General features: G+C 40.7%; 2 protein-coding genes across 11 annotated transcripts in view; one reads left to right on the top strand and one right to left on the bottom strand.

Annotated features, from left to right (window-relative positions):
• Positions 1–185, bottom strand: part of LOC118430860 (EEF1A lysine methyltransferase 4-like) — a 2,608-nt gene extending 2,423 nt beyond the window's left edge. Inside the window, exon 1 of the mRNA XM_035841894.1 lies at positions 41–185. Within this exon, the coding sequence (XP_035697787.1) occupies positions 41–185 (145 nt within the window). The remainder of the gene's footprint in view (positions 1–40) is intronic.
• Positions 186–383: 198 nt separating this feature from the next.
• LOC118430020 (lipoma-preferred partner homolog) lies at positions 384–27,559 on the top strand. Of its 10 annotated transcripts, XM_035840715.1 has the most exons (12): positions 384–533; positions 738–988; positions 7,728–7,820; positions 11,077–11,331; positions 18,040–18,120; positions 19,501–20,224; positions 22,246–22,349; positions 22,743–22,810; positions 24,382–24,429; positions 24,880–25,010; positions 25,459–25,579; positions 27,341–27,559. In XM_035840715.1, the coding sequence occupies exons 3-12, from the start codon at positions 7,790–7,792 to the stop codon at positions 27,470–27,472; spliced, it is 1,695 nt and encodes a 564-aa protein (XP_035696608.1). In that variant the 5' UTR covers positions 384–533; positions 738–988; positions 7,728–7,789; the 3' UTR covers positions 27,473–27,559. The 10 variants fall into 10 exon arrangements, with proteins under 10 accessions (XP_035696608.1, XP_035696609.1, XP_035696607.1 ...); XM_035840716.1 differs by lacking the exon at positions 384–533 and having other exon boundaries at positions 541–834; XM_035840714.1 differs by lacking the exon at positions 384–533 and having other exon boundaries at positions 541–988.
• Positions 27,560–27,827: the final 268 nt, after the last annotated feature.

The raw sequence follows: 27,827 nt of genomic DNA, 5'->3' as shown, positions 1-27,827 counted from the left end.
CTAGACTGTCGTTTCTTGACGTTTTCCAGAACCAGATGACGAAACGAATCATATCCTTTGAACCACTCGAAGGTGTCCTCTTCCTCGTACCTTCTGTCCCAGTACTCCTTCTTGGCGTATTCCCGCACGTCTTGGGGAAGGAAACTGTTGCTCTCTTCACTTTCTGAGGTCCCAAACTCCGCCATGCTTCTGATGAACTTTAACCTTTCAGTGGACTTCTTCATTAGATACTGTAGGTGAAGAAAGTTCATTTCAAGTTTTGACATTGTCATGATATATTCTTACAGAAAATTAACTTGAAGAAAACAGAAAGATATTTCTGTATTGTTTAAGAATGTTTTCATTTAGTTTTTAATTGTTTTATTATCGAATCACCGTTTCGAATTTTTATTTCTCCCCGCTTTACAAGTGGTCTCGTCTGCTCGAAAAGACTTCTTGTCTTTCTTTGTCGGACATGTTGCTGGCAAAGTGAAAGTTCTTGAAGGAACTCTACACCTTCCTCAGACACTTCCTCAAGACGTTCTCCTCCCCAGGTACGTGCCTTGATCTCCGACAAGGTCGCCTGAGTTCCACAGGAAGCGCTTGTTTACCTAATGACGTCACGGTAAACACATCCTGCCGGCTGGCTTCAGTGCAACCAAATACTCCACATTCCTAAGGAGATTGTGTTTAGAGCGGCCATTTTCTTTGACCACCGGTCGTCTTATCGTCTGACCTCTAGCATTCTCCACATACAGGGTCACCAAGACGTCTTGACGCGTCAGCAGGCCTTCCTTGAGGCGGATTTGAAAGATTTGTGTGGGTTGAGCGGTTGTGCACCCACGCAGTTTCTCCGTGAGTCACTAAACTACTCCAGACCACAGTCTTGCCATTTTTGGGCATCGCCAGGTTCAGATTACCACAAAACTAAGACGTACTCGCCAAGACAAGTACTTCCTCACGTCGTCACCTCAAAGCCAGGTCTAAGACACGACTTCCAGATCTTAAGGTAGGTGTGTTTGTCTCGTGTTGTCGGCAGGATATTTATGATGATTTGTGGCTTGTTTTCAGGTGGTTTACGTTTATGTTACAGGTAAAACAGTTGGGGGGAAAATTTACGGTGCGGCCGTGTCAACTGTCACGATTTCTCCTTCTGTAGTTCTTTCTGCTTTAAGACTGCTGGGAAGAATTTCTGCAGGGTCCTTGCCTCTTGGGGGTCTTTTGGGGTCACGGCATTTTTACTTTCTGCCCCGTTAAGCAAACAGAAATGTCCCCCACCGGTCGTGAGAAAGATTTACGACCGAAGATTAAGTCTATTTCCTTACCAGAAAATCCACATGTTAGGCTAAAATAACACCGCCTAAACATGGAACATCCCTGGATACCTTCTCACCCCTTATGGACCAAAAGCCATCATAAATATAGCAACAACTGATTACTAAAACATGTCTACTATGGCCCAGTTTTTAATTTTATCAATTGTTTTTTTTATATCAAGTTGAGGCTAGGACAAACCAGGACAAATCCACGCCCAGAATTCAGACAACAGATCGGAACACTTACAAGGTGTCAAACCATGACATTTAATCATGAATATAGCACCAAACTGATTACTAAAACATGCCAAAAGTCTTGTAGTTGTAGTAACTTGTACTGTCAGACTGTGGCCTAGTTTTTCCAAGGAGACGTTCTTGGTTTTTCTGAAGATGAAACCAGGACAAATCCACGCCCAGTATTCAGACAACACTTACAATAGGTGTCAGACCGTGACATTAACATGTCCTTTGTTTATAGAACAATACCCAGGTGAGATAACTATGTCCACCACATATGCAGGGGAAGTGACGTTTTGTTATGTTAAACTCAGCAATTTACAAGTTGGACAAATGTATCCTGCTGATTCATTGTTGGTTTGTCTTAGTTTCCCACTCACTGGTAACATTGACCTAGTCACAACAATGGTATGTATATCTACAACTTAATCCATTGTAACCATAGATCTAATGAGTAATGTAGAATAAAGCTCTACTGTCAGTTATACATTTAATCTTTATATTATCACATACTGTTAAACAAACGGTATGTTTTTCCCCTATTAATGCAGACATTGGTTACGATCATTGACACAATAAGTTTTTACACAGGCTTGCTATAAAATTATGTTATTTTAAAGTGTTGACACATTAACTGTCATTTAACAAAATTGGAGCGATTCAGGTTGACTGCAAATTGATTTGGTTACCATGAAATGTCCTTATCCCCATAAAGTCTAGTGAACCTGATATTATTAGATTTCATCATCATTGACAGACAAATTAATGAGCCAATGTGATCTCTAGCGACTCAGTTTATCAGATTTTTACCCATGAAATTATCCAGATTGAAATTTATTACCCCATGGAGGCCCAGAAATCATGATCATCATTCATCTATACTATAGGCGATTCAGCTGAGTCAGTGACACATAGAACTTGGAAGTGCATTAAATCTGCTATGGCGTGGTGTGACATGTTTTCTAATCATGTTCTTTGTCATACCATCAGCTTTATCTGAAAAACTTCCGATCTGTTTTTCCGTCAAGTTTAAAAATTCAATTTTTATCATAGATTAAAGACTTCTTTTTACAAACTTTTTGGACCAAATAGACAGTCACGGTGATAAAAAAAATCTCATTGCAAGTTGTCAAATTTATATAAACATTTGCTGGTGATTTGTTATTGTTTCAGATGTTCATAACAGATGTTACAGTTCCACATAACTCCCAAGAAAAATAAATGTTCCCAACTTATTCATCATAAAGAGACATGATGAATATCATAGTGCTGTCAGGTGTTTGGCACTTTGTTTGGAGGGAAATATATAGAGAGTTTTTTTTTTTCTGTTCGAATTAGAAACATACATGTGGGCCATGAAAAATTCATGTCTTTGTTGTCTGGGTCTTTGGGGGTGAATCCATCTCAGTAGACATGTTCTACAGGAGAATCTTTGCCATTCACAACAAACTGTCTCTTTGTGCCATAGAAATGACAATTCATCTTGTAAAGATGTCCCATTGTCTAATGGAAATTGGTTTGAAAATTGATGATGTCATTCATCATTTTACCTCAACAACAGATTGACAAGACAATTAAACAATTATCTTTTGTTTAGTTACAATATTCATGTGACTCTTTTTTAGGTTTTAGTATTGATATTGTCAGATTTAAGCCCCATCTATAAAACTCATTTAGGAACATGCAGAATGTTGTTGTTGTTGGCTTGCGACCAATTTTTGTAGATCATTTAAAGCTTGCGTCAGATCTCAGTCTGTAACTTGTACAAGGACTTTGGACTCCATTCAAATCTTCCAAAAGTTGCTGTTCCAGCAAAACATCCACATGACAACCTGGCATGGTACGAGAGCAAGCTGTCATGGACTTAGATTAGAATGTTTTGCAGAACATTTCGGGCATTATTTTTTACATTTAGAGGCCAAAATCTAAACATCCAACTTCGTGCTAGCTTTTTTTTTTATTTGCGCCTTCTAAAAAAAAGTTGCAGTTAGAAGACACCAGCATGACAACCTGACATTGAACCTTTATGATGTCATAGACTGAGAATGTTTTGCAGAACATTCAGGCATTATATTTTACATTAGAGCCCAAAATCTAAAGCTTCAACTGTATATACTATGATAGCTTTTCATCACATCAGCCTTGTCAAAACAAGGCGGCAGGCGGCGATTTTAGCCACCTACTTACATTTTTCCAGCCGGCTACTTTGGGGTAGAATTTAAAAAAATAAAAGTTTAAATCCAGTGCTCCCAGTTACAAAATCCCCCAGCAATTTGTTTTGATAAACCTCTGGCAGTTTTCTGATAGTTGGCCCCCGGTTAGGGGTCATAGCGGGGAACCTATGCCAAATTTTTTTGAAATTCAGGATTTTTTTGTTAATTCAAAGTTTAAAGATAACAATAAAAGTTACCCAAAATATATTTAGTTACCCAAACCATATTTAGGGGTCTAAATTCAAAAATTTTCCCAGGCCCCCCAGACCCCCCCTACGGGAAGGGGGGACACCCCACTCCCGTACCCACCCCCCGCTCGCCACTTCGTGGCTCGCCGCAAGCCGCTATGCGCCTTGCCTGCTACTTTCATATATTAGCCCCCTACTCTAAAAGTTTGTGACAAGGCTGTTGTGCCTTCTAAAAAGAAGTTGCAGTTGGAAAACACCAGCATGACAACCTGACATTGAACCTTTATGATGTCATAGACTGAGAATGTTTTGCAGAATATTCAGGCATTATATTTGAAATTGAAGTCCAAAATCTAAAGCATCTACTATATGATAGCTTTTCATATGCGTCTTTTTAAATTTGCAGCAAAACGTCCGCATGACGACCTGACATTGAACCAGAGAATGATGTCATAGACTGAGAATGTTTTGCGTAACTAACATTCGGGCATCATTTTTTTTTTTTTATATTAGAGCCCAAAATCCTAAGCTTCCACTGTATTTTCAAATGCTCCAGTAGGAAAACATCGGCATGACAACCTGACATTGAACCAAAGCATGATGTCATAGACTGAGAATGTTTTGGGGAACATTCAGAGGTTGTTGTTGACACAAGAGCCCACAATCTGGGCCCCACCTGTTCCTGAAGTCAGTAGTTATAATAATTGGTGCCTCACATGTGGTGTAGGCACACATGGCATGGTCAGAAGTCACCAGACTGGAGTTATTAAGAATGGCCACCTGTTAAAATGCATTATGAAGGGTACCATTGTCAAACAAAGCTAGCTTACACCAGCAAGGCTTGCCAGGATTTAGAGCGATGTGCAACTGTAGTGTAAGTCTGGGGAGGGTGAAAATTTGTCCAAATCAAGCAGGTTTTGAATAATTTCAGTAGTACCTACATTTAAAAACATCACAAAAAGATGCAGAGCCTATAACAAGGTGGTGCAGCACTATTAGTATAAATCCATCGTTAAGGGAAAACTCTGACATTTTAAAAGTAATACTAATAACTAATATTTATAGTTTTGAAGGACCCACAAAAGTGCTGAATATGGTATGATGAAATTACCAGGTCTTACAAAGGAAGTCGCCTGGTGTATGTTTTTCGGTAGTACATATTTGTCATCACATTCAGACTGGACATTTTGACATTTGAAGGAATCCAGATTTGCAGTGAAACCTTAAGTGGGTACCAACATCTGAAACTGAACGTTAAATCAACAGAACAAAGATTAGGGATCTGACAACAAACAATGATTCTGCAACATTTCTTCGATGGCATGATGAGGGTCATGGCTAAAGTTAACCTACATCTTGTGTGTTTTCCTATGATATATTTATTGATATGATATAAAGGTCAAATATATGATAAAAACACCAAGGCCAAGATTGTGATTGTTGAACAATGGTGGTCCTCAAACATTGGCAAAATGGCAACCATTATCAAACATTGCTGTCAGAGTAGACTGGTTTATTATTAAGCAATAAGCATAATAGTCCTCCTGGCAGCCTAAGAGGCTGAATTGCGAGGGCATTACAATCATGTTCCATTCAACATACATCGATTAGAAAACTTTATGCACGACGTTAAAACAATGGGTCAATAGATGCTGGTTAAAATACAATATCGAAGTAATACGCATTTGTTCAAAGTATTCCACTATTTACAGACAGAGTAACGCCCATATCACCCCCCTCCCAGCCCAGCCCATTGTTAGTCTGTCCAGCCAGACGCCACTTGACTCGGGTATCGCATGTCACACGTTTGTCCAACTCACTTGGCTCTGGAGCTGCTGCTCTCAGCTCAAGGTTAGAGGGGGAGGGGTGTCCCAGTTCTATATATCAGAGGCACTGTTGGTAGTGTTATCACGCCTTATCAATAAGCCTTGTCTCTCCATGTTAGCCCTACCCAGAAAACCATTGGAAAACTTGTATTTTTGAAATTCAGTCAAGAGACTATTAAGTTGCTACTCCCAGCTTGCTCAAGGTTGGTGAGGATGGCAGGGCTGCCCTAGTAGTCCTGTATCATGGATGTTGTTGCCTCTACCATAAACTTCTTTTATCCAGGGCTGTGCACTGCCTTAGCAATAGAATAATGGTGCTGCACTTCTTTGTTACAATCTTGGTATCACCTTGTTGATTACCGAATCTAGGTAATTTTGGGGCCAAGTTTCACCCTCCCCAGACCTTAACAGGAGTTTTGTGAAACCCTTATAATCAAATGTCACAAGAAAGGTTGTTTCAGACTTTCTGTGTCTGAAATTGTAAGAAGTCACTAAATTACTATGAGTATGACTAAGGTTTACACACATACACGAACTATATCATACCCCTACTCAATAAATGTCCTTGTCTCTGACATTGCATGTTTCATGTTGGCATGTTCGACTAAACAACCTGCTCAAAAAAGGAAGAAGACGTTTTACAACAAGAACTAGCCATTAAGCTTCAAAGTTCACTACAATATACACAATCCAGTTCCCAAAAGTTTAAAAGTCCTTCACAGTAAATAGAGAAGAAACGTAAACCTTGGACAGTGCGATAGTTTATTTGTGTTACCGGATAGGTACACTGTGGGTACTGACCCATTTTCCAGGTAACCCTGGGCTTGCACTCACTTTACAGGTACAAACATGTATCAAGGTGATCAAAAAAGGTGTTCTAGTACATTTTACTACTATATATGTTCTAGCACACTGCAGAAAGCTGGGAAAATTTATTTCATTGGACCAGAGTTCTAGCAAGCCTGAATTTTTTTTTCCTTCCCCTGAATTTTGAATGGAAATCCTATTGAAGGTGTCAGGGGGCATGCTCCCCCAGGAAAATTTTGAAATCTAGACCCTCTAAAAAATTGATTTAGTTTTCCTTTATTTTGAGGGTCAAATTTTGCTGGCAGACTCAGCTTTGTTCAATTAATATCTTAGCATGCCAATTTTTGTCTGTCATAGAGGATGCAAGGACGGACGCTGGCTAGAACTCTGGATTGGACCCAATAACAAAAATTTACAAAAACACATGGCTTTACAAGATTTAGGAACGCCACATTCAATTTATCTCTTCCTTCTACCACAGGAATTTTGATGAACCATAATTTATTTGACAAGAATTCTTTGAATTGAAGGTATACAAGTGCTACTAACAGGAATTTGAGAAATTACTGTATAAAAGCTGCCAACCTTAGCTTGTGTACCCAACCTGTGAATGATTAATCAGACTAGCGTGTCTCAAGACGAGATGGAAGAATTCTTCAACAATACACAAAGTCTTGAGACGTCCCAGAACAAGACCCACAGCCTTCGCAGCTCGCCTGCGATTGGCCGGTCCATCCGAGCGGGTCGGGAATTCTTGACGAAACATTCCTCACCTGCGTGTAATGCCCGGAATGTGGGGCGAGCGTCGTTCAAACAGGATGTAATGGTTCCAGCGACCTGGACTGGATCAAACAGGAAGTCAGACGACCCCTGACCCTGACCCAACATTGACACACCCCCCCCCCTTACTGTGTTAGCTTGGCGTGCAGACGGCATATGGTGTGTGTGAGTTGTGCTGCTGCGCTTGCCCCTGTTGTACTGTACATGTGCCGAGCCGGTATGTCTTTAATACATACATGTACACGCTACATATCATGTTTTTCCTGACCGATTGCTTATTCTGTGTGTGCATGATTTTCGCTGTTATTTCCTCGTGTTTATATCATTCTCCATATAACCACATGTTTTTTGAGCAGTTTTTCTCCTGTTTCGGAATTGCAGATCTTGCGGATATGCCACTGTAAGGTTCGTTACTGTCTGCCACTGAACAAACTCAATCCAGAATGTTAAAGTTTTCTAAAACGGGCAAGACAGGTGTGTACTTTTTATCCACACGTTTTTGTGCGTTTTTGTAACCTGCACTGTTTTGTTTGTTTGTTTGTTTGTTTGTTGACGACGGTTGAACTAACGCACACGTTGTGTTTGTGGTTGTTGCACTCTGTGTTGAGTTCCGTTTAGTCACTTACAAATATGATCATGATGTTTTAACGATTCACCTTTAATGTTTTAAATTAATTTTAATGTAAAGATTGTTCCACTTTCAAACATATTTTTCTTTAATTTGTACATTTTCAGCAGTTAATCTAAATGCACAACATTTCTGTTCCGATTCTTGGACGATATCTTATCACTTTGATGACATCTTGGGGAATGTTTGAGCCAAACGATCAGCGTTTATCTAATATCTTCTTTGAAAACCAGGTCAGACCTCAAAGGTTTGATTTCCCTCATGATTTGAGAGAATTGAAATGAAATTGTTAATTTCAGACAACACAATTTCAATATTACTGCTTCTCAGTTTAGATTGAAAGCTCAGTAACTTTTACTAAAAGTCAAATGTATTGTGGCACTGGCTGTCTTATCTATTTTACGTATCGCCTTGTCAAGTACGGGAGGGAGTACTAGTAAGGTGCTAAGGTAAGGCTGTAAAGTACATTTTTTTTCTTGAACAAAAATCCAAGAACATTGACAGAAAACAAATTCCTGCGGACACAAATTGAACATTCACATTTTCCCCAGTGTTATTTGGCCACGCTTTCCAGGAAAGGAAATTCCCAAAGTGTTTTGTTTACAGTCGTGGCCTGATCATTTGCGGAACAAACACGGAATGCCGTCACCTCAAATTTGGGAAGAAACATCAGGAATCCGGACGATCTGTTTGACTCTGAAGCCAAATACATTTTGTATCCCTAAAGCTTTTTAAAATACAAAAGAAATAAATGTGCCCTATTGTAGAACAAAGCTTGCCCTTCAATTTCTCAAACAAGTTGAAATACGTTCGGCCTAAATTCAACGTAGACATTCCAAATTCCTTGCGCCTTGCCAAGTGACTCGCCAGTGTCAGTGGACTATAGCAGGACCCAACACAGTGTGCAAATATCAAACAGTGTCGGTGCTCTAAGTCTAACAAACAGAACAGGGCTGTACGGCTGTTAGATCCTTGTACAGCTAACGTGTGTTGTAGACTAGCTAACCTGTGCTGGTACAGCTAATTACTTGTGCTGTCTAAGGTACTAACTGTACAACTAACCAGCACTGTTGTACACATAGGTACAGCTAACCTATGTACTTGCTGTAGTGTCAGTATAACCAGGAACTTTAACCTCCTTGGTCTAACACCCCTCTGTGTGTTTGTGTGTCCAGTGGTTTAACCTAACGCGTGTCTCCGCCCCCCTCCCGCCAAGTCTGACTATGCTGTAACTCCCCTACCCCTGCCGCTGCTGACTGTCACCCCTGCCCCCCCCCCCCTTACAGAACACAGTAGAGTAGCCCCGATAAACACCTACTACTAGTCATACAGGTGTAAAGGTGGTGGTTTGATGTACATATGTTTGAGGTGGTGGTGGTTGGAATATCAATGCATTATTGTGTCTTTTACTGTTATAAAATACTGTACTTTTATTGTGTAAAAACTATGTAATAATTAAGTAGCCTGGTATCCTTCCCTATCTTATTCTAAGCCCTAAAGATTAATTCTTAAAGCGGCTAGCTATGATAAGGGTGGAGACCATGAGAGTATTTTTTAGGCCATGCCAACAACATTTCTTGTTTCTCGACAGACTTCTGAAATTGAATGGTAAAAAGAGAGTGACTTGAAAAATATAGAGATACTTGTAAGCATATACATATTGTTACCTATAAGGTAACGAACAAATGTTCATTCATGCTGTTTATTGTCTTACAATTTCAATCCATTCTGGGAAACAAGTGATTTTGTTTGTGTCACAGTTTAAAGATGATACATGTATATGTAACCTTAAGTTTGCTGAGTAATGATGCTGCAAGTAACATGCTTGAGGTTATGAAATGTTTGGTCTCTCCTTTATTTTTGTTTAGTTATTTATTCATATTTATTTATTAGATGTTCGGTCTCTCCTTCAAGGCTTTATGATTATTTAACAAAAGAAGTAAGATTACAAATATACATCCAGGGCTTAGAATGATTGTTATCTGCAATATTTGCAAAAGAACGATAGAAAAATTGTGATACACTTTCAAATTAATGGCCCTCCAGTGCTAAGAGTTGGTGAGCCTTCTGTCTTTCATATTGGCCCAAAGTTAAATCCTTCTTACAAATTACCAAATTTGAATTCATATTTCTGGGTACAATGCACAATGTAGGTACATATTACATGGTAACTTTAGACTACTTCAAAATCAAATTGAAAAAAAAAATATTTCAGAGGACCAAATTATTAATGCTTGTGTCAGTGGTAAAAAATATCTAATCGGCCAGGCAGTCTTTATGTAGAGGTGTGCACTTGTACAGGCTTGAATGTGTGTATTCGTAGCCCTGCTGTACTAGTACCAACATGAATGTACAAAAATAGTCCCCACCCCAGTAACAGTGGGCCCCTCCCCTGTCCTGGGAATTTCCACCATTTTGTTTCCCCCAGTTTGACGGATGGGTGTTTATTTCTCCAGCTTTAGTTATGTCAACAGCTCGTCTGTCTTATCATCAGGTCTTCAAAAAGAAGCCTTTTTTTTTTACTCCAGACACATTTCCCATCAAATTTTGTTGTTTTGTCGGATTCATGTTTTGTAGAAATGGAAAAAAAAGTTTGTACCATACCTACGCAATCTTAGTTACATCTTACAATCATTTTACATCCTCTGTAAGTTCTACATAGTTTTTCATAGTAGACAGCTGAAAAAAGCCAACCTAAATTGTTTCTTTTAAAGATTAACATCACAGCAAAGGGGAAAAGTCATGTTTTATCCAAAAAGAGGTTAATCAGTATATGCCCTAATTATGGACCCTGAGATGCTCAATTCATAAAACTAACACATGGGTTCCCCTGTCTCCATTCTTATGTCTATTGACAATTTCTGAAAGGTCCTCAGGCAGAGTTTAGTCATTGCAAACTGCAGGCCCACTCTCTTCCACCTTGTGACTTGATCTATCTGTAAGTACAGTGAGGTATCTAACCCCTGCACACATGTACCCTGCCTTGAGGGAGAGACCCACTAGAACAACACCAGCCAGCTTTGTGTTGGCTGTGCTCCTGTTACAGCCGCCCTGCTGTGAGCACGTCTACAGCCGCCTTCTTGTCTTCTCTCCAAACTCTAGCCTCTCAAGAACAACTCCACAACACCAAGATGTCTTCCCAGCGTCTTGAGCAGGACATGGGGTCCCTCTCGCTCTCCGAGAAGTCACGCCTTCCCCCGACCACCGCCCCGACGTTCTACACTGGAGGAAAGAAGTTTGCACCGGTTGTGGCGCCCAAACCGAAGAAGTCCCAGGTCCAGGCAGCGTACCAGGCCCAGAAGACAACGGAGTATTCTCCGACTGGTACGGGGGCAAGGACACAGGAGAACTATGCAAGTATGTGGTCGTGTTTTTGTTGTTTTTCTACCACATACTTTTCATAAATGTTTCTTCTTTTTCTGTTATGTGTCAACAGGAATGGTTGTTATATCAAACATGTTGAAGTGTTGAACCATTCATAAACGCACTTGACACACACTATTGTTATCATCTCAGGAATCAGTCGGTTGCTGGGATGTTTGGATAAAGTTAAACATAGCAGTATAATAGAACTGCTTTTAGCAAACTTTGGTTCCATAGAAAGACCTATATGTGGTGAAAGGGGCTGAGTCTAAATTATGGGAAAGTTGCAAGATGGTTTAGCTACATTAGTACATATATGTTTCTGAGTTCAGCTTTTTGATTTTTCTTCCTGGTGCAATCTGAGTCTACTGTTGTATCAGTAGCAAATGGGAGCTTCTTTTAGTTGTGATTGAAATGGAGAAGTTTTGAGCAAGCAATTAATATATATTTCACAGAATTCATGATTGTCTGGTTTTGAGCTGATTTAAGTTTTACTATGGCAGTCCCGTAGTAGAAAAGAAGTCAACTTACTTAGCTCTTAACATTTCAGACCGGTAAGAATTACAACATCCTAAATACATTCTTAGCTGAATCCTGCATTTGAGATAAAGATCTGGTTGACTCAATTTGGCACTTGATACCCTCCTAATTCTCCCTCTTAGTAACCTGACACCAATCTTACTTCCTTTAGTAAACAGGTCCAGGAGTAGGGGTCATGTAAGGTCAGAGGGTTTTCAACACTTCTCCTCACATAAGGGTTGTAAGTAACTTCTGTAAGTGTGTCTTGGAAATCAATTCAACTGCTTAAGAGCTTGGGGTTTTATCAGCATTTCTTGATTTTTATGTTGGTTGCTGTGTGATTATTTAAAGAGGAGTACACAAAAGTTATTTAAGGTTTTTCAAGGATTTCTTTCAAATTCATTTAGGACTTACCCCTACATAGAGTTGATTTAGTTTTGGAGAATGCAGGCCTAGCTAGATTTGGAGAGCCTTTGTAGACAGACAGACTGCCCAATGGCTACTAGCTATGAGACTGAGTGAGTGGGTGAGAGAGGTGTAGGGATTCCTTTAAGTTCAGTTTTTTTCTGCAAATTTAGCAACTTTCATCCATACTGCAGCCTCCAGCTGAAATTTTATAAGAAAGAAAGATATCTTCAAATGAGGTGCAAAGTTTGCAGTTTTAAGCAGAAGTTTTCAGCAAGTCACTGCCTCACCAGCATCCATGGTTGAACTTGGCTTCAGGACCATTTCAGGAATTCCGTAGGACCAGTTGGAAAGTCTCAGGTCTGGTGAACTTGGCCGGAATCCCAGAGAGTGGAAGGAATGTTCTCCTGTACGTAAACCTCAGGTCTACATGACTATATATAGTCTGAAAACTTTCTCCCAGAAAACAGTCACTGCAGAAGTTTCTTCTCAAATGTTCCGAATGAACGGAGAATGTTGAGCAGAGGATGGTTAGAACGCAACTATTTTCAAATTGAGAATTAGGTGAAAGGTATTTAGCGGCTATTCACTAATAGAGTGAAGCATTTTATAATGCATTTAAGGCAGGCTCAAGTTTTTAGCAAAACATACTGGGTTAATCTCCAAGCAGATCCTACAGTGGTATAAGAAAGTATCAAAAGGTGGCCGAAGGAGCGTAGCTGGCCTAGGAGTGCGCGTTTTCTTCAGCCAGCTTATGATACTATCTTATCCTATCGTAGGATCTTCATGGAGATTATACTGGGTCACCCCTTTTCTTTTTAGTACATGTAGTATGTGTGTTGGGTTCTTTAATGTGCAGATGTTTAATGTCTTTGGGACTAATGGCTTAATATTCTCTGAAAACTTAGACAGCACTCAATTCCAAATTCACGTTGACATGCCCTAAAGTCTAATTGTTTAGGCCTAATATGACAAGGTAACGTCTGAACCTCCTAGCCCCAGGAACTGTCCTTTTAAGACCCGAATGTTTGGTTGGTTGGACTTTCCTGACGTCAACCCGGGGCAGAAGTCAGGTAAATAGACTCCTGCCAGACGCCAGGACGTCTCTGGTTCCTCGGGCAGACAGATCCATGTGTTTGTTAGAGGGTACAACATACACAAGGGCCAGTTCAACAGCATAGTCTGGTTGTTGAACTAAAAACTAAAAAAGTGTGGAAAAGAAACACACTCTTGTCACAATGCCACCTTGAGTTCATTATGTTCCTGATAAAGGCAGCTATAAGAGGCCAAAATCTAAGCTAGAAAGTTAGCTATGGTTATATCAAAAGTGTAAAAAAGAACAAGTTTCTTTGAAATATGACCAAGGAGATATGACCAATTTCACATTTTTCCTGTTGTAACACTAAAGTAACATTAAACAGGAACCTAACTGCACCTACTATAATAACTTACATGCACCAGCTATTCTTATATAATAACACTACAGTTAAACCTGCCTGGTCAACCGCTTGATGCATACAACCACCATCAGTCATAAGCCACGTTAAAACAGTCTCATCTAATTTTACATCAGTTGATATAAGACCCACTTGTCTTAAGTAACCACCCCTAGTCGCCAACAATTTTCCAGTCCCTTGAGAGGCTCTTGAGACTTGTTCTCTTCAAGGAAGTCATGCTATCCAAAAATGGTGTATACAGCCCTAATGTTGTAGCTGCCATGTGTGGATGAGCCCTTAAACATCACCTGAAGGTTCCTCCATCTGTGTCTTGTCATCCCTGTCTTCAGACAGACGTCTTAAATCCTGCTGATGTCTTAGGCAAAGATCCAAATTCCTTCATGTTTGTCTGTCTTAAGGCGGCGTCTTGGACCTGCCAAGGTTTATACTCGGTTTTCAAGCATCTTAAGCTTTGGAGTGGTCTTAGGTGGTGACTTTTTAACTCTGCAAACTTTAAGGTCAGGTCATGGGTTGTCAGTTTGTCAGTTAGTTTATTGGTATGTGAACAGCACAACTCAAAATGTTTTGATATTCCTTTAGGGTAATTTTTCTTTTAGATTATTTTGTTTGCCGGCTGCTCCAAGGAATGTACCCCAGTAGCTTAAGTCCAAGTCTGGATATATCTGTTCATCAAAAATATTACTGCAGGCAACTAGTATTACAGATACACTATCATGCAGATACTATATCAATGAAGATAGACATCCAGGTAATCAGATATGCAAAACAGAAGATACTCATGCAACTAGATTCAGTCGTTGTCTGAAACTTCTTTTTTTTTTACAGAATTAATCCAGTTTCTTGAGTAACTTTTATTTTGCGTACAGACATAGGTGTTTACCTACAAGAAAGCCACAACACCCCTACATATGTCCATCAGGCCTGAGCACTTGTTGGTGCCAGGGTGATGGGACTGACCTCTGACCCCTGATGGAATGAGCAGAGGTCAGACATGTGACCTTCAGGAGGGTTCTCTAAACTCAGACTCTGGACAAACAAAACCAACTGTCAGGAATGGGAGGGGGGGTCTGGGATGGGCAGGGGGTTTATGGTGAACAGCAGAGACCCATGATTGGTGACTAGAAGTCATGTGACTATGATGTCATGTGGGTCTGCCATGTTGTTGCGCAAGAGATCAGCTGTGCTCCATATGATTGATGAGTAGTTATTGTTTTACATGTGGAGGACATGTTTTGGTACAGAGGGATTCCTGTAAGAGTAGTCATGCACATTTCTAGTAGAGAGAAACAAACAAACAAACAAACAATACTACAGAAATTTAAGTGCTACTGACTGTACTACATTTGTAGTATGTTATTTGTGTTTTTGCTTTACTGTTTTTTGACTGGTTTAGTGTTCTGTTTAGCCATACAGTCATGATTAGTTTACAAGCTGTTGTTGTTGTCTTGCCTAAAAAGACCATTAGCTAAATTTGGTTAATAGAGCTAGAATCTAATTTGGTGAAGCTAGCCTGCCAGGCAAAGACATCAAACAGTACATTTAGATACAGACAGAAAGTCCTTCAAATAAGTGACTATTGTTTCCAGTCACCACATGAGTATAGATTGTCAGTTTCTCACATCTTCAAACCTTTAAAATACAGAATGTATATATAAGAGTTGAACAGCACTAAAAAGGAAAATATTGTTTATGACGTATTGACATTATAAACAGTGTTTATAGCAATGGTTTATCCAGCAAAAACATGTCTGCATGTATCTGTGCTAGCCTTGTAGAATGTCTGTGTCAGTGTCTGACTGGTGCAAAACAGATGGAGTCAAATCTGAGGTATTTCTGGAGTCTCACGTATGGAGAAGCCTCCGTCCATCCAGCCAACATTACGCAGACTTCATACCCCACTAGCCCAACAGTTTATAGAAGAACAATTCGGCCTAAATATCTGTAAAGATTTTTGAAATGAGAAACGGAGTTAGAACAAACCTGGAGAAGACTTTCCCCGCCCTCCCCATACTGCCTGCTGGGTGGTTGGTTCATAACTGGGGCGGTATGCCTCTGTTTGTGGACCACGACCTTTCCTAAAATAAAGCCATCCAGAGAGATGATGGGGAGGACCCAAAAATAAAACGCAGGGCAGAACAAGGGAAGGCCGACTGAGGACTGTCTACGTGGACAGTCGGCAAAGTCTTTGATTTTTTCCTGGGGATCGTTGATCGGAGGGACCCATGGCGGGATTCTATTCACGACAGTTCACGGGAAGAAGAGGTACGAATCGCGGGAATGTAGCGCTTTTGGGAGGATTTTTGTCTGGTTGGGTTTAGGTTCGCATGTATGAGGTAGGGTGTGGGGAGGGGGCTGCTACAGACAGCTGGGTTATGCTGTAGACTGATGCCTCAGGGTGGATGATATTGTTTGAAATAAAATGTGCAGCTGCTAAGGCAATGCGTACAAACTTATGAGGTGGGGGGCTGTGGTAGCAACATACTGTTGGTAAGGTAGGGGGGCATTACAGAGGCTGTATTACTTGTACGAAATAATTGTGGCGTGTATATAAGGACTATGTTAGGTAAAAATTGGATATGCAGCTGTTGATTTTTTAGTTGTGAAATAGAAGTATAGTATAAAAGCACATTCCGGTCAACATTGCATATTGTTGGAGGTGCAAGGCAAAGACAGCTTAGCTTTGCACTTTACAATTACAAGGGGTCTGAATGATTTTGCCGTTAACAGTTACAGTACTACAGATGACTGTTTATTGCTGTACATGTTTTTTCTTCTACATGTATGTCTTTTTTCAATGTCCAAGTTTCAGCATGTTTTGTGATTTTTTCTGACAATTTTTTTTGCGAAATTGCAATGATTTTTTTTCTGTTGTAAAGAAAGTACCATGATCCTGTTTAAATGTTGAGAGGTGTCCAGTGTTTTGTGTGATTTGATATTGAGCCAAATTGAAAAACATGCAAAGGACACAAGCAAACTCCTAAAGTGTTGAAGTGTTTTCATTGGTAAAGTGTGTTTTTATTTTAACCAACCGTTGCGTTGAGAAAATTACCGGTATACAAATTAAGAAAATAATCTAAGGAAACCTTCCATTACTACATTCTTATGCTCTATTATGAGCCATTTTTTTTCAGATAGCATACTACATAAAGGTTATGTCTTATACTAGTCATAATAGTCATAGGTAATCCTGACAAGAATCTGATAATGAGTAGCCTGGGAGCCAGACTTAAGGGCCTGAACATACCCCCAAGGAAATTTTAGTCCACCTCCAGTATGCAATTGCTCAGGGTCTAACTTTACTTTAAGGGGGTGCAGTAAAATTTTCTTGGGGGCCTGTTGACCCTAACAGGAGCTGAGGACCTGGCCTATGTAGACAATGGAGCTGAAAATAAGGAACTGGCCTGTGCAGGCCCTCTAGTTCAAGACTTGGTTTGTATTTGGCCCTGGAAACAGTCTGGTATCCAGGTGTAATATTAAGTAATAGTTCTTAGCGGTTATGCGATAGACAAGATTAGAGTATCTACACTTTTGTAAAGACGTACTCCCAGGAATGGTTTTCTAAAGGCCCTTGGTTCACCTGGACCTGTCCGGAAGGCCTGCAGCATTAGTGGGGAGGAATGTTGGGTATTTCCTCTGTACTTCTCAGTCCTGGTCTCCATGTGTGAACGTGAGACAAAATGACAGTTTTGTCAGGTGAATTTAAAGGGTATTGACAGAGTTTTGGCAACATTTCAAGATTGTATCAATTTACGTGACAACAAAATTATGCATAATCATTGTGCTGAATTAGTCCAAGACCTTAACTTGTATATGACTTTTGTGTACATTTGAGCGATGTATTTTTTTTTTTTTTGCTAAGTTTCATTCAACAATCACATTCTAATTTTCCAAACTTTTTTTTGGTTTAGAAGCCTCTACATTCAGACAGAGAAAAGATGCCATCTTTCAAGCAGAGTATTACTAGCATCTTTTGTATCATGATCTGTTACATGTACATGATTTTTCAGAAGCCAATTTTGTCATACATGTATTATTACTTTTCAAGCTTATCCTGTGACCGTACCTACAAGTATCACATGACATGTTGTTTTTTGTACATACACATGTATGTGGCTCCTACCTCTTGCATCTGCTTGGTTTTTTGTTTCGTTGTTGCCAATTCTTGCCTGAATTCCATCATCGTTGGCTCAGTAGAGTTAGTGCATCCGTTATTTTTCTGTTCATCTTTTTTTATGATTTCGGCTCGATAACCCTGTTAGTCATGACTCTTCTGTTGTGTGCCCCCCTCCCCCTTCCCTCCCTTCTCCCTATATCCTTTCAGGTTACTACTCGACCACCAGGCTTTACATTGAAGAAGGAACAGAAGACGACCTTCCCCCACCCCCACCTCCCGCTTTTGAAGGTCGGAGCGCAGGACTATTCCGTCTCGTGTTTCATGTCCTTGTTTTTTCGCCTACAGAAACCAAAATGGTGGTTGCATGGAGAAGTTTGGTGACGGCTGACCTTTGACCTACTTACCCAGCATGCCCCTGGCTGTGCATGTCGGCCCATAATTCCCTGCAACGTGCCCCTTGAACGGCGACACACACTTTATGTACTGGACTCCCCCGTTTTAAAGTGCACTCTTCTGAAGTCATACACAGTCGAAAGCACAATATTAAAACTTCCACTTGAGAAAAGGATGTGCTTCGCACTTAAGATGATATTGTCATCACAATTTTTTTTTCTTATTTGACAATTTTGGATATGATTTGAGATTTGTGCACTTAAAACTGAGGAAGGTACAGGAACTCTCAGGGCTGGAAGGGCTAGAAAGACTCCATGGACCAGTTCTGGAAATGGCTTTTGTAAAACTTTGCAAATTGCATTTTCTTAATTTTTTTCTGCTATATTTGTTTGTTAAGTCAGTGTTTTTGAAATATTCACTCTTTCCCATCATTTTCTAGTTATCAAGCTTAGTAAACTGTATAAGACTTCAATGTAAGGCTGCCAACAAAATAGAAACGTAGAAGGGAAAAAAATCCTCTCATTTTTGGGACTGGTCCATGTTGAAAGACATTTTTACACTGAGTGACATCTGACATTACTTCATGTTACTGTAGATCACAAGACTCATAACGGTGTTGTCCTTCTGTCTTTTCTTGGGGTTGACTTCGCTGTCTCTGCTCTGAAAACTTACGCTTTCTGGACTCTTTCTTGTAGGTGACATGCTACATCTAAGAGAACTTTCTTTACTCCTGGCACATAAAGGGCTAAAGCACCAACAGTTCTCTGTGCCAGAAAGTGATTTTTGGTTGCAGTTTTCGGAAGGATCAACAGGGGGCTCTGCTACACATTGAGCTCAGCCTATCTTGACTTATCTACTCAAAATTTCCTGAATTTGGATCTGGATAAAAATTTATAATGTTCCTTTGGCAAAGGCTACCTAAAGCATGAATTTCCATCAAATATCAATAATAGCTGATTATGTACAGTACATGAATTAATTTGTAGTCCATCTAATCACGTAAAAAACAAAAGAAAAAGTTGAAAACATGGGCTTCTGCTTAAAAACTGTCACCACTTGTAAGAATCCAGAAGTGATCTCTCTGCTGTTACTGTCTTTAATCATGTAACTTTTGTCTCAGCGCCTTCTCTGACTCATACCTCTGTTTCTTCCACTCCATTCCATCCTGTATCACAGCATGCAGTGGAACAGACCTACACAAACTCTTCCAGTCAAAACAAAAATCCCACTCTTTGTCTTTTTTCTAAAATCATTTTTTTCTTGTCCCCCACCCAGGAGTCCAGCCTGCAAGGTATGATGATGATGACTTCCCGCCGCCTCCCCCACCACAAGAGATGACGTCATACTCCAGCGAACCGCTACCGCCGCCTCCGAACGTCGGGGAAGACTCCTTCCCTCCCCCACCCCCCGAAACATCGTACTCCAAGCGCTCCAATGGCTACGCCGTCACCAGAACCCAGGAGCAGTACAACCCCTCCCCCACTAACCTCCCCTCATCCACCTACTCCCCCTCCCCAGCACAATCGTACTCTCCCCAACCCTCCCGTACCTACACCCCACCTTCCAGCACCCGCTCCTACTCCCCCACCACCCCCTCCCAGTCAACCTACAACCCCCCTCGTACCTACACCCCCCCTCAGAGCAACTACACCCCCTCGAACACTTACAACTCTTACAGTCCCACCAGTACCTATTCTTCCTCTTCTTCTTCCTACTCTACTCCTGGTTCGTACAACCGAACGGCTGAGAAGTCCACATCTCAGCCCTATACCCCTCAGCAACCAAGGGTTAATGTTAACCCCTCGCCGTCGTATTCCTCGCCGAACTCCAACATCCCGTCCTTCAATGTGTCCGTGAACTCGCCGGTGGCCAACCCTGCGTCTCCGCAGCCGCAGAGGTCAGGCGGGGTCACGCTGACGAAGAGCCCTGAGGAGGAGCTCGACGTGCTGACGAAATGTCTGGTGGACAAGATGGAGAATCCGGAGACGGACTTCTTTGGTAGGTTCCTTTTTTTTGTTTCTAAAATCATATCAATTATTGTTAATATAGTGATCTTTGAAGAAGTGCCAATTTGACACAATTTTGACTCAATTTGTGATGAATTGCAAAAGAGTCTTATGAAAATGCAGCAAATGGTCTTTTGAGGAGAAAATTTTGTCACAGTTTAGTTGTTAAACCACTGCTTTGATTGAAAGAAAAAGACTTGTGTCCAAAATATTTTCATTGTCAATGTTGATGATTAAGTTAATGTGACCAAAATTTTGCTACACATGCTTAAATTTGCCATTGAATCTTTAGCCAGTAGTCAGTTTGGTTCAACATTGCTTCACTGTCAAACTAGTTGAAAGTAACCTCTTAATGTTTTGCTTCTTTGTGATAATTATGCACAATACGATTAGCCAGTTTCAGTGTCAGATATACAATGCTTTATACCCTTTTTGTTGAACCCTTGCTTAACTGTAAACAGTAACCTGAAGAGTCCTCAGATAGACCTATTCACATCATTTCTACATGAAGCTAAAATAGAAAATGTGGAAGATTCTGGATGGTTGTGATTTGTTTTCCAGGAGGTGAGGTTGTAGCAGACACAGTGACATGGCACGCCAACTTGCACGGAAATTAACCGCGGCTTAAATCCACACAGGCTTAGGTTTAGATATTTGTCCTGTACAACATATATAACGTTATATTCCTCACCAAATACAAATTCTAATGTTTTGTAGATATCAACAATAAATAGTTTTCAAACTAATCTCTACTTAGTACATGTAATGGTGTTACCAATACCAGTGCACAGGTTGAAACGCACAGAAGTTGTTTAATGGTGTAGACATGAAAAAGAAGAAAATAATTTTTTTCAGCGCTATTTTTTACTCAACGCCTTCATTCTCGCTTCTTAAAAGCCAAGAGTTTGGATGATCACTGATTGCAAGGAAGGTAGTATAAAGCCTTCGTTGTATTCTGATCATTCTTTTAAGTTGCTTTCATTCACACCCTCTTGTAGCGGTCCAGATCCACATTTAAGATGTTGTCAACTAAGAAAGTCACAGAAACTGAGCATGGATGCCTTAGGGAAATTTCTGGCCATTGGCACTTCTCGTGAATATTATATTATTAACGTATGCCTTGGCCAATGTACGATTTTTTTTCCAATTCTTCTACATTCCAAATTCAAGACTTAAGTACAGAACTGCTGGTTTGATATGCCACACAATAGTTTTACCTAAGCTATGCAATTAGAGAGTAAAGATTATGATAAAGATACAAATGATAGAAACGCAGAAAGATGTTGTACACAACCAAATCTTGAATCTTAGCCTGTGTGGATTTAAACTGGTGCAACCGTTTAAAACATTCTTAACGCTCGATATAAAACTATGAGTTGCCGGGGAAGGTTATCTTTCATGCACGTTTCACTACGGAATAAGTATGTTCTTTTACGTTGTTTTCACTCTCTAAGTTCAACAAATTTACTTCCTTACTTCACCAAACAGACCTTCTTAATCTCTGTTTTTAATCTCAATATTTTAACTCCCTTTTATCCCTTAATTATTTCCTTAAATGATCTGTTCATTAAAAACCTTTTTAACTCCTACTTTTTTTAAATTTCTAATTTGTGTGTGATTTTAAAAATAATCAGAAAAAGAGCAGATATTTCACATGATGTGTCAGTGTGCATAATACAGTAAGCTAATATTGCCAAGAAACTGGTTTAGACAATCTATTCATCAGATTCTCGTACATCTACACCTCCAAAGTCTGTATAAAATGTTATTTTTGACGGTCCTTCTCACAAGGGAAACAAGCAGAACAAAAATAAAATTGTATTCTCCTTTCCAAAACCATATCCAGTTGCTTGAGTAAGTAATATTTGGTGTATTATCCTATTTTGTGAAAAAAATCAGTTTCTTACATCATTGCTAATGATAATGATAAAAGTCAGAGTGTCTCTCCTATGATATATGATTTGAGAAGTTGTCTGTAAGTGTAACGCCTGTACCTTGTGTGTGTGTGTTGTGTAGGGATCTGTGGGAACTGTGGACAGAAGGTGATCGTGGATGAGGAGGGCTGCTCCGCCATGGACAAGGTGTTCCACGTCAAGTGTTTCACCTGCACCACCTGTGGTAGGTCACGACCTCAGGTCAAAGGTTGAACTCCAGGTCACCATGTCATAGGTCAACATTTTCAGGAAACTGCCAGTATTGTCATTGCAATGATAGAATATGTGGTTGCTTATCCCAATTGCAATGATAGAATGTGTGGTTGCGTATCTCAAAGACGCAATACATTTTGCCTACAAGTTACAGAAGCAATTGAATGACCTTGAAATCCAAAAAGTCTAATTTCATTACATGCACTTGTGTCCTTTAACTTTGCCATATGTTTGTTCTACACATATCTCTTCCAAACTCCAACTGGTAGAATTAGTGACCACTGTGTGGTACAGTAACCATGGTTACGACCTGTGCCCTGTGGTCACCGTGGTAATGACCTCTTTCCTCCTGTGCCTTTTCTAGGGGGCCGTCTGAGCGGCAAGCCCTTCTATGCTATGGAGAACCACCCGTATTGCGAGGAGTGTTACATCGTAAGTAGTGCGCCGTCTGTCAATCATGTGATCAGTTCGTTCACTGTGTGTTCCGCCCTTTGTAGGTGCCAAGCTGCACGGAAAATCGTTTTACGCGGTCGAGGGGCAGCCGACGTGCGAGGATTGCTACATCGTGAGTAGGAAGGGGCCGCCCAACGGAATGTACCCTCTTTATTTTCCCCCGAACCCAATTTCCTTTCATCCTCTCCTGGTCTGCAGTTTTTCACCCCCTTTGCGTGGATTAATGGTACATTCCTTGGGTGTATGGCATGCATGTGGCTCGGTACACTTCAGTTGCATGGGGGAGCCTAGCATCAAAGTAGATTTCTCTGTACAAAAACAAGGAAACTCGCTTCTATTCTGCCTGTTTGGTAAACTTAGGTGGTAGAAATTGGTGCGCAGTGGTAATGGAAAGAGTTAGTAAGTGCAAAATGCAAAAATACGGCAGCAAAAATATTTGGTGACTTTGGTGAATCTTCATTGCAGATATGCTTGCTACACATACTTCAAAAGTACTAAAACTTGACGCAAGTTAACAGTTTATAGTAGACTGAAATTGCACTTCAAGCTGTCTCTAGAACAGATTGAAAAAATTTTTGAAATTTGTACAATGTCTATTTATGTATTAAAACCTGATCTTGAACAAAACGACTTTACTCTAATTTTGAACTAACCAAAATCTGGAATAACACGGTTTACTGTAAGAATATCATGTTCTAAAACCATCCTATTATTGAGCTATTAAGAACAATGGTTTTTGTTCTAAGTAGGACAATAAGTGGACAGTTTTAGAATGTGCTATTTGTGCAGACTCACGAAAGCTAAAAACTTGACTCTAATAAAAATTGTCAGGTTCCCTCCTCCTCTGAGACCTGGTCTGTGGGCATGCCACCCCTTCTGCTTACTGTAGATGGTACAATCCTGTGACCTCTGACATTGCATGCTATTAGTATTCTGTAGTGTAACCTGATACTATCAGAGAATTGTTGAAAGTCAAGTGGCTCTAAGATGAAAATTTACCTTGTATCTCATGGAGTGCTTGGAAATTGCATACAACATATTTTGCAATGTTTGATTTATTCATCAATGAAATAACTGGCATCATCAGGTCTTGTGCACATGAATCATCATGTCACTCAGATTTCTTGGAACTTTGGGATGTCACTGATAGCCGTGCTCAATTCAGCAAGCAAATTTGTCATCTGTGGGTCACTTGAGAATTTGTATCACTAACCCTTTTGTCTGTTATCAAAGAAAGGCTCAAGGTTAATGGTCTTGAAAATAAAATTCAAATCATTCTGTACAACCTTTTTTTTTTCTCAAAAAATGATTTCAGATTATCCATAAAATCAGTATTCAAAGCTGTGGCTGCAAGGGTTAGATTTCGTTGTGTTGTGACATGTTGATATTTTTTTAAAGACCCTTGTACATTTGAGCCCTGCAGAGTTATTTACATTATGTGCACTAACACACTATCCGTTGTTTGATTATACTGCTGCTGGAGTAACACAAATAACAGTATGTTCAATAGTTGATGAAAACCTTTGTTCCTGCCCCCCTCCCTGTTTCAGAACTCCCTTGAGAAGTGCTCCGTGTGCTCCAAACCCATCATGGAGAGGGTAAGTGTCAATTTATCAACACCATCATGATATTAGCCTTTTCATCAGACAGCTTTTAGCAATGGTTGAATGCCAAATGTAGAAACAATTTTTTACGTTAGGCACCCTTTTTATTTGATCAGTATAGAAACAGATCTAGAAGAAGCATGACACATCTTCAAAGTAGAGTTGAAATGGAGTCCCAAGCCTTTGCATGCATGTTTAATATAATTATAAATTCAACCAATGTCTGCAAGGCCGTTGTGTTTTGCCAAAGGGCATTTATATCAGCTTTACAGATACAAACAAAGACACAAAAGCTGGACAGGTGTGTTATACAGTTATACAATGTACTGGCTATACAGATACAGATATAGAAACTTGCTCTGCTATACTGAAAGGCAGTTACACTATAATATACAAAGCTGTCTTATAAATTACGTGCTCATCAGATTGCTTTGTGCCGTGTAGATCCTGCGTGCCACAGGAAAGCCGTACCACCCTGCCTGCTTCACGTGTGTGGTGTGCGGGAAGAGTCTTGACGGAATCCCCTTCACTGTTGATGCCACCAACCAGATCCACTGCATCGAGGACTTCCACAAGTAAGACCAAACTTTCTGCTCTCAAAACCTTTTGGAAAGAACTGGCTGTTTTTCTCTAATTTTTTATTTTGTCAGAGCTACAGTAATGAAACTGCATTGAGGACTTCCACAAAATGTGACATTAGTGAGACCACAGCTTGTACTCCAGACTCAGGATGCAGGCTCAATATACAGTGTCATGTACATGGCATTTTTCATAGTCTAATAGACATTTGGTTTCATCACTATCCAAGAATATGAAAGTATTTGCCATGTAAATGGCCTTCTTCATTAGCCTCTACCAGGCTCTGAGGATCAGGTTTTCAGTTTCAATTGAAGTCAATATTGGCATTGCTTGCAAAGCCACACAGCCAAAAGCTTGACGTATTGAGTACTTTGTGTGATTCTATTGAACTAATTTTTCTTGTGGTTTAACACACAGACTGTTTTTTTGTTGTTGCCTCTGCAGGAAGTTTGCCCCGCGGTGCTCAGTGTGCCATGAGCCCATCATGCCGGAGCCTGGCCAGGAGGAGACCATCCGCATCGTGGCCATGGACCGCAGCTTCCATGTGGGCTGCTACAAGTGCGAGGTACTGAAAACTCGTGTACTTTCTCTTCGGTTTAAAACTATGAATTCATTGATACAGTAGTCATATGAGGGAAACACATTTGCGGTGTTGTGATTGTGCAATGAAAGAGTCACTGCAAAAACTCCAACAGAGTCACTGCAAAAATCACTGTGGGCTACTACAAGTGTGAGGTACTGGAAACAATGTTTACTTTTGCTGTCATAGTTGAAACTGTGAGTTCTGTAGTACAGTACTCGTATGAGGGATACACATTTGTGGTTGCTGTGATTGTTCATTGAAGGGTCACTGCAAAACCTGTAAATCATAGTGAGCTGCTACAAGTGCGAGGTATGTAAAAGGGTAGAGAAGAGAACGTTTTTTCTTTTGGAAAGGAAAAAAGTCCGGCAGGGCTGTGTCCTGGCCCCGTCAGTGTTCAACACAGCTATCGACCACGTCATGGGGAGAACAGTAGCCCAGTGCGCGTGCGGAGCCAGCTTCGGCGATGTCACCATCACAGATCTGGACTATGCAGATGATGTGGCAATCTTGACCGAAGCCATGGAGGTTCTCCAACTTGCTCTGCAGGCCATGGATGCGGAAACTCAGCCTCTTGGCCTGATGGTCAGCTGGGACAAGACCAAGGCCCAAAGCCTCAGTGACTTCAAGACCCCCCCAGCAGGACTTGTCATCAACTCCCATCCTGTTGAAGTTGTGGACAGGTTCTGTTACCTCGGTGGCACAATTACGTCCGACTGCAAGAGTGATGCTGATATCCAGCTCCGCATCGGCCGCGCCGCATCCGCGATGGCTAGCCTGGACAACGTATGGTCCAACAGGAAACTCTCCACTCAAACAAAGATCAGACTGTACAACAGCCTTGTGCTTTCTATTCTTACGTACAGCGCTGAGACTTGGACACTAACAGGCACCCAGGAACAACGCCTGGATGCCTTTGACCCAAAATGCCAACGCAGGATCCTAGGGATCAGATGGTATGACCATGTCTCAAACACAACCCTACGTAGCATCACCAATCAGCCACCACTTTCCCATAAGATCCGCTCTGCCCGGCTCCGCCTCTTTGGCCACCTTGCCCGGGCAGAACCACCTCCCGAAGCTGTCGTCCTGCTGAGAGAACCAAACCCATCTACCTGGTCCCGCCCCAGAGGACGACCTAGACGTACCTGGCTCGACCAACTGGCCAACGACCTACAGCAGACTGCCGGCCTTTCCATCGCCGCAGCCTGGGAGGCAACCAGAGACAGATCAACCTGGAGATCGGTATGCAGAGGCGCTACGCTCCTCTTCGGAGCAAGCGGAGCTGAGTGAGTGAGTGAGTGAAAGGAAAAAAAAGAACTTAAAGTTGATTTTTGTTGTCAAGTGGTAGCTTTTGGGTACCCTACAAGTGTGAAGTAGGATACTAGGAAGGGAGGCAAGTAAAAGAATCCTGTATCGTCACAGAATTGCTCTGTCTGTACTTGCATCCATTATGTGTGTACTCTCATGTCGTTATCATTGAAGAAGAATAACCCTAACACTAACCTTAACCCTAATCTCAAGAAAAATTGGGATTGAGACTTAAACTATTTTGTGTGGTGTTCAAGCAAAAGTTTACCTCACTCTACAGAAATATTGGAATCAACAGTGGCAGCTGTAAGCCAATAAAAAGGGCTTTGATCATTTAGCTGCAGAATATTCAGGTTGATCTTTTGAAAAATAATTTTACTGTCCTTACTGAGTTACTCCCACCTAATGTGTTAAATCCTGCCCCTTTTATCACAGGACTGTGGGATGGTGCTGTCCTCCGAGGCTGATGGGCGGGGCTGCTATCCCCTTGACGACCACATTCTGTGCCGCGACTGTAACGCCAAGCGGATACAGGCTCTGTCTGCACGGATATCCACTGAACTATAGAACTCCAGACAGAATCGGGGTGAACTCTACTTCTGTCTGCATTCTACGTAACATTGCATCTACATACTCTTTGGTATGTACTACAGACTGAGTAGCATGACAAGGAATTGTACTGTATTATAGAACAGCAGACAGAACAATTTGTGCTACAGAACTATACAAGTTATAGAACAGCAGAGCTTCTAATATTACAGTGTACAGTCAAAGCACTACACCGTCTGTACTATAGAATATGCATTGTACACATCACAGGATGGGCAACAGAATAACCAAAAGGGCTACAGATTTGTAGAATACTAAACAGGACAAAATTACTGCTATGCATTTGATATTGTAAAACAGTGCATCTATATTG

Source organism: Branchiostoma floridae, chromosome 14, assembly GCF_000003815.2.
Source record: "Branchiostoma floridae strain S238N-H82 chromosome 14, Bfl_VNyyK, whole genome shotgun sequence".
NCBI classification, from domain to species: domain Eukaryota; kingdom Metazoa; phylum Chordata; class Leptocardii; order Amphioxiformes; family Branchiostomatidae; genus Branchiostoma; species Branchiostoma floridae.
Note: the sequence above shows the minus strand (reverse complement) of the source record. Positions and strands in the feature narration are given on the sequence as shown.

Excerpts from the sequence above, each read along its gene's own strand:
- LOC118430020 (XM_035840713.1), top strand. The coding sequence starts at position 7,503 with ATGGTGTGTGTGAGTTGTGCTGCTGCGCTTGCCCCTGTTGTACTGTAC. Across the intron at positions 24,430-24,879 it reads CCAAACCCATCATGGAGAGG|ATCCTGCGTGCCACAGGAAA; the intron begins GTAAGTGTCAAT and ends TGTGCCGTGTAG. Across the intron at positions 25,580-27,340 it reads TGGGCTGCTACAAGTGCGAG|GACTGTGGGATGGTGCTGTC; the intron begins GTACTGAAAACT and ends CTTTTATCACAG.